General features: G+C 49.6%; 1 protein-coding gene across 1 annotated transcript in view; it reads right to left on the bottom strand.

Moving 5' to 3' along the window:
- Positions 1-1,800: 1,800 nt before the first annotated feature.
- Positions 1,801-6,369, bottom strand: part of NDUFA4 (NDUFA4 mitochondrial complex associated) — an 85,825-nt gene continuing 81,256 nt past the window's right edge. Inside the window, exon 4 of the mRNA XM_069604966.1 lies at positions 1,801-2,052. Coding sequence (XP_069461067.1) covers positions 1,996-2,052 — 57 coding nt within the window. The 3' untranslated portion in view covers positions 1,801-1,995. The remainder of the gene's footprint in view (positions 2,053-6,369) is intronic.

Raw genomic sequence — 6,369 nt, 5'->3', positions numbered from 1 at the left:
CTCAAGGATTTCCAGTGCACGGGAAAGCTGCAGCTTTTGGCAGGCTATTGGAGGGCTGCGTGCGTTTTCTGGCAGGATGTGGGCTGGGACCGTCAAAGCCCAATCCCCAAACTGGTCTCAGTGCATCCGAGTGATATGAATGCACTGCTGGGTCTTTGGGCTAGTCCTGCTATTGGGAGTTTCAGCTCTTACCTGGCTTAAGAGGGCCCCTGCACCCATTCTTCAGAGATCCTGGAGAAACCTGAAGGAGCCAAGTATCCTGTCCAGCTGAGAGACACGAAGAAACCCGAGACCCAACTGAAGGAGGCCTGGCAACCAACTTCTGCTGCTGTCCTGGAGGAGCCCAGTCTTGCATGTGATCTTTAGTAGTCCTGCGAAGGAGCTACAACCATTGGAATGGCGGGGCAATCCATTTCAGACATCTGCTCGGTGCCCTGCCAAAGGAAGCCTTCGGAAGTGCCCTGGAACCGTCCTGTGGCTGACCAGCTTCTTTTGGGCTACTCTGCTGCCGGCGTCACTGTACAGAGTTTCGGCCAGAAACTTGGGAAATCAGCTGGCCATACGAGGCTATCCTCTGAAATGCTAGCATCAATGGGACCAGAGATAGGAGGGAAAGTGAGCGGCTGTTGAGTCCGGTTGCGTCGCCGTGCATGGTGACCACAGTCCAAAATTGCTTACCGTACCCAGAGCCCAGTCCTGAGAGGGGTCCCGCACAGAGTGTTGCTGCATTTAGAGTGTCCTTGCAACAGTGAAAGACCAATTGGAGATCAGCTTCGACATGGGACTAGAGGAATGCTACGTCAGTGGGAAAAGCGATGGACCATCTTTGTTATGCCAAGTCTGGGGGAAGAATCGGAGTACAGGGGGGTAAATTACAGAGCTTCTAACCTACCCCTACACTCCCATTATAAGTCAGTCAATGGGCTTATAATAAACCTTAATTATAACACTTTTGGCATTGCCATTGCTTGCACAAGACAACTGGTGGAGCTACTTTTGGGCATTAGTGTAACTTGAACCTTACCCTAAGAACCCTCCCCACTGGACCCCAGAGACCCTACCTGCTTCATAACTTCTGTGGAACTTTTACCTGAACAATTGGGGGAAAAAGCCCCCAGACTACTTAGGGCTGGTCTAACCTTTCCTTTGCAGGAGTTTGAGGTGCATTATGCCCCATAACAAAGTGAATGTATATGTATTTAGTTTGATAGTGTGCTTTGGCCATAAATATCCAAGTCTAGTCTGGGATTCTCTGTGTGACCTCATTGGGGGCCCATTACAAGCTCACCACCTCTGAAGAACTTAGCCTAGACCGCCTGTCCCTGCTACCTAAACTGGTTTGGCTACAGCGTCCCAGAGTTGTTCCTGTCACAATATAGGTTGTCCTACCCAGCCACCCAAAATTAGTCCTAACAGTGAAGGGCACACCCCTTTCAGAATGTCACATCAATCCTAGTCGATTCACAATTTGCACATGAAATATGCTCCAAATACTAATTTTCTTAGGCTGTCTAAATATACTCCATCCCCAATCTGGGTTAAGGAATCTCTGGGAGGGTAAAAATGGATACCAGGCATTTGGTTCTGGTGCTCAAACTCGATGCACAGGTAACTGCTCACATGGATGAGCCTGTCACATTACTTTCTTTATCACTTATTTGACATTGGCAGGGCAGGGGAAAGGGAGCAGTCAAATAGTGTCATCTGTATGTAAATAAAGACATGGAAAAAATCTCAAATGGTTTCAGCAGAATAGTTGAAAAGAATGCTCCAGTATCTAATAAATAAGTAAAACAAACGCACCGTACTGTGTTTATTCACTGTAAAAAGTCCAAATGGAGAGCTGTAGGTCAGATTTAACACCAACAGATTAAATAAAGCAACCTTAATTTACATCTTAACCAATCACAAAGCAATGCGAAAATCAAAGACCGAGTTGTGTTAAGTGGCTTCTGGAAGACCATCATTCTTCTGTACAGGTTTTTGGATTGTGCTTCAAAAGTCTGGTCCTTCCTTTTTCAGCTTCTTGTAGTCAATGGTTTCAGAATAAAACTACAGAAAAGAAAACATTGTTTTAGTATAAGCTATACCTACAGAAAAAGTGGGGCCTTTTCTGCAGAGGAGTTAGTCCTAAAATAACCACCACATGCAGAGGATTACTGAAGTATAATTTACACTGAACATTACACTAGATGCGTTTGCACTATGTAGCTCAATGTTTATTTCCACCATAAACCCGGTACACAAAATCACAGCACATCACAGACTACCATAATACTAGTCAGCTAAAATTTAACAGTGAAACATGGTGTAAGACATGTACCAACATGAGGGTCAGCAAAAACATGGAAGTACAAGACAATGAATAGGGCAGACCTAAAATTGATGACGCCCTTTTTAATATTGGCCTTAATGATTTGTTGAGAAATTGAGATTACTCACCGTAGTGACCAACGTACTCCTAGTCCTAGTAGAGTTATAGGGAGGAAACGAGACCATGGACTAGGAGTAAGTTAGTAAAAAAAACTCCTATGTCCAAGAGCTGGGGAGGTAAGGGAGAGGGGCAATACATAGGATAACAGTAAAATAAGACAAGTGCGGCCAGCTGGTGACAAGTGCTAGTAGGGGCTGTAGGGCTACAGTAACCGTCCGAGTGCAGGGATTGCCAGAAGAGCAGTGCAGGTATGCAACTGGTGGAGGACGTGGGCCCGAGGGCTGCCAGATAACCAGTGCAGTATCAGATTCAGCAGGGGAGAGAAAGCAGCATAGAGTAAGGTCTTGAGGTGCTTCTGGAACCGGAGATGGTTCTCCTCAAGTTTCAGAGAGGCAGGGAGGCTGTTCCAGAGAGAGGCCCCAGCAGAAGAAAGATCTACCACCAACTTGCTGCTTGGAGAAGCGACTGAACAAGAGGGAGTTGGAGGCGGATGAGTGAAGAGCTCGAGAAGGCAGATTGAGGGAGAGTTGAAGGTTTTGAGGTCCCAGAAGGCCTTGTGGACACTGCAGAGGGCTTTGAACTTCATCCTCGCTGCCACTGGGAGCCAGTGCAGATCCGTCCTGTAGAGATGCAATCCCTGGGCTTGAGGCCAAGGGCAAGTCTTGCAGTCTTGTTTTGGATGAGTTGAAGAGAGCGGCGAGTAGAGGCAGGCATACTTGGAAAGAGGCTGTTGCAATAGTCTAGCCTAGAGAGAACCAGAGCTCTGGATACAGTGAGCTTCTGGGGGAAGGAGAGGAAAGGAAGAATACCTCTGAAGAGGTGCAGCTACTAGTGTGACCTTAGAGAAGTCAAAGGAGTGTCAAGTGGAAGATTACCCCGAGGTTTTTAGCCTCACAGGAAGAGGGCCAAGAGAGGCCGTCCAGAGTGACAGGAAAAGAGGGAGCGGGGGTGCAGATGAGGAGAATCTTGTTCTTACTGGCATTAAGGCAGAGATCATTGGTGGCACACCACTCCTGGATGGCAGACAGATGAGATGTGGCAGAAGGGAGCCTGAAAATGAGTAGTGTCATCCATATATCACTGAAAGTTGGGGCAGAGAGCAGCAATGCAGTGGGCAATAAGTGCCAGGTATTTGTTGAACAGCCAGTGAGAGCGGTAAGACCCCTGGGAGGGAGGACCCCCCCCCCCCCACATGTAGCGAATTAGAGGAGAAGGACCCAAGTTGGACCTGGAGGGTCGATGGCAAGGAAAGTTCAGCCAAGCCAGGGCCTGATTAGTGATACCCAGGTTATCATGGAGACGGTTGAGCAGAATGGCATGGATCACCGTGTCAAAGGCAGAAGAGAGATGAGTTAAGGTGAGGAGAGGACACAAGGTGTGTTGGAATCGAGGTTGGAGAACAGGTCTTCACGGATGTTCAGGAGAGCAGTTTGTGCTTCTGGCATCTCTGAAGCTAGACTGATGGTCATGGAGACAACCAACAGATTCAGTGTCAAGGTTAGGCTGGGAGATGCAAACAAGGGGGTCCTGGGAGACTCTCTGCCAGACATGAGTCCTGGTTTACAAGAGCCTTACCCAGAGTCTTGGCCAGCTTTTCCAAGAGTTTGCCCAGGAAGGGCGTGATGGAGATTGGGCAATAGTTAGCCAGGCTGGAAGGGTCGGCAGACCGTGCACAAGGGAGTGCTTCAGGAGAGAGGGGGGATGGGGGGGTGAGAGTCCAGTGCAAAGGAGTGGTTGCAGAAGTCAGCCAGAGCAGGAACCAGTGTGTCAATGTAGTACTTGATGGTTTGAGGAACAGGGGTGACCCTGTTTTGGAGACATTCATAGATCGGACTAGTCTAGAAACCTCGTCAGGGGTGAACAGGGGAAAGGCAGAGAAGGCGGGAGAAGGGGTGGCGGGAGAAGGGCCAGAGGAAGAGCAGGCAGTAGATGGAGGGGGAAGAGGGAGAGGACCGGATGTTCTGAGTTTGAGATGAAATGAGAAGCCAGGGCCGTGCAGAGGGCCTGGGAGGGGACCGGAGAGGTAGAGACTGCAGCAGGATTGGCCAGCTCCTTGCAGATTTTAATGAGTTTGGCCGAGTTGTTAGATGCCGCAGAGACGCGGGCTTGGATGTGGGCTCTCTTGGTGCGGACAGAGCCAGTATTTCCTTTGGAGCAGGCCAGTTAGGATGTACCGGAAGCATGCCATTTCCTCTCAGACACCCTCCACTTGCGTTTAATGGGGACAAGGTCTGAGTCATACTTCAAGCGGATCTTCATGACAGGGGCAAGCACATCAAGAGTATCCGATATAGCAGAGTGGAGCATGGAAAGGGCTGTGTCAGGGTGTGAGTCAGCCAAGGGGGCACGGAGTGGGTGAGAAAGTGGTGGCGCAAGCCTCAACTGACACGCTTCATGGGTCAGATAACGAGCAGGCAGGTGGCAGTGCTGGAGTTGGCTTGGCCTGAGGGGTAGAGAGGGTAAGCTGGGGAGAAAGTAAGTGGTGAGAGGAATCGGAAGGTCTTAAGAGACCAGAACTTCCAGAGTGTGCCCTGCAGTGTGATTTGGACCAGAGGGAATAGAGTGGCAGAAGTCACAAAAGAGTCCAGAGGAAGGTCAGGAAGCATCCAGGTGGAGAAGTCTCCAAGGAGGAGGAGTTGGGTGGTTGAGACCAGGAGGGAAGAGGAGAGGTCCACCCACTCAGCAAGGAAGGAGGTGGTGGTCTGACCAGGTGGCCGATCGATGGTAGCCACAGTAAGGGACTGGCCAAGACAGAGCCTGCAGTTGAGGCGCTCGAAAGAGTAGGCCTGATCGAGGCAGGAATCTACTCAGGGCTACACCCCTCCAAACAGTTGGATTTGGGGGCAGAGGATCTTTTTTTGCCATGAGGGTGGAGAGGGTCAAAGCTTGTGACAGAGCTGGCTGTGACTGTCTCGGTGAGACCAAGAACATGGAGGTGAAGTTCCTCCAGGAGGCGGCAGATGTCAGGAGTGTGACAGCTGAGCAAGAGTCGAGTGGCAATATGGCGAAGGTTGTTGTCCGAAAGACTTCCGGGGAGGGGTACAAATCAGGAAGCCTTGCGGAGGTATAGAAGCAGCCTCAGGGGGGCAGAAAAGGAAGGTGATGAGGCACAGGAAGCGTCTATCCAAGAGGAGGTGGTTGGCTTGAGGTCCTTGGACCAAGACGGTACTATTCAAGTAAACATTAATGATGACCTTCGAGGAGTGGAGGGAGGAGAGAAAGAATGTAGAGTCCATAGGCCTGGCGAGGAAACGCCAAAGAGGATGTCTGAAGGTTTGCCTGGATATCCTTTTTAAACTTCTTCCGAGCAAAGAAGCAAAAATGGGAGAGAGCGAGCAAAGATGGGAGAGAGCGAGCACCACAGAACGGCACTTTTTTTACACCACCATTAATTTTATTTATTTTTTAAACAGGAGAACACCTACGTTTGAGAGTCCTGAATAGTGTGGAAGGCAGCCTAGGTTTAATAATGCAATTTTAAATACAGGAGAAACACACCCAAGTTTGAGTCTGCTATGTGGGCAGGTCATCAGGATAGAGAGGTTCAAAACATACAGGGGCTCCCAAATCTCGTGACCCGACCCAGTATTTTGTGACCCAAAGTGGCTGGGACTAAATTCGGCAAGTGCTTTGCAGAGCAAGCTAGAATTCCCCAAAGGGTCTATCCAAACCATGATACAGCACTCCTGCTCCGTAACCCAGGTTAGAGCTTGACAGGCCACTTGATGGCCCAGGGACACTTCCGAACAGGCTCACCAGGAGTCGAGAGCGATTAGTCCCACCACTCAAAATGCTCAGAGCATCAGAGTCATGTGTAGTCTCTTTGGTAGTCTTGAACATCTGTTCGCTCAATCAGTCTTTCTGCAGTTACAATTGTTTTGAAGTAGCGCATTCAGCATCCCTAACGTGGCGTTGTGCGCAGAGTCTTTGAGAGT

Source organism: Ambystoma mexicanum, chromosome 1p (assembly GCF_040938575.1).
Source record: "Ambystoma mexicanum isolate Mex_15411 chromosome 1p, UKY_AmexF1_1, whole genome shotgun sequence".
Classification (NCBI taxonomy): Eukaryota; Metazoa; Chordata; class Amphibia; order Caudata; family Ambystomatidae; genus Ambystoma; species Ambystoma mexicanum.
Note: the sequence above shows the minus strand (reverse complement) of the source record. Positions and strands in the feature narration are given on the sequence as shown.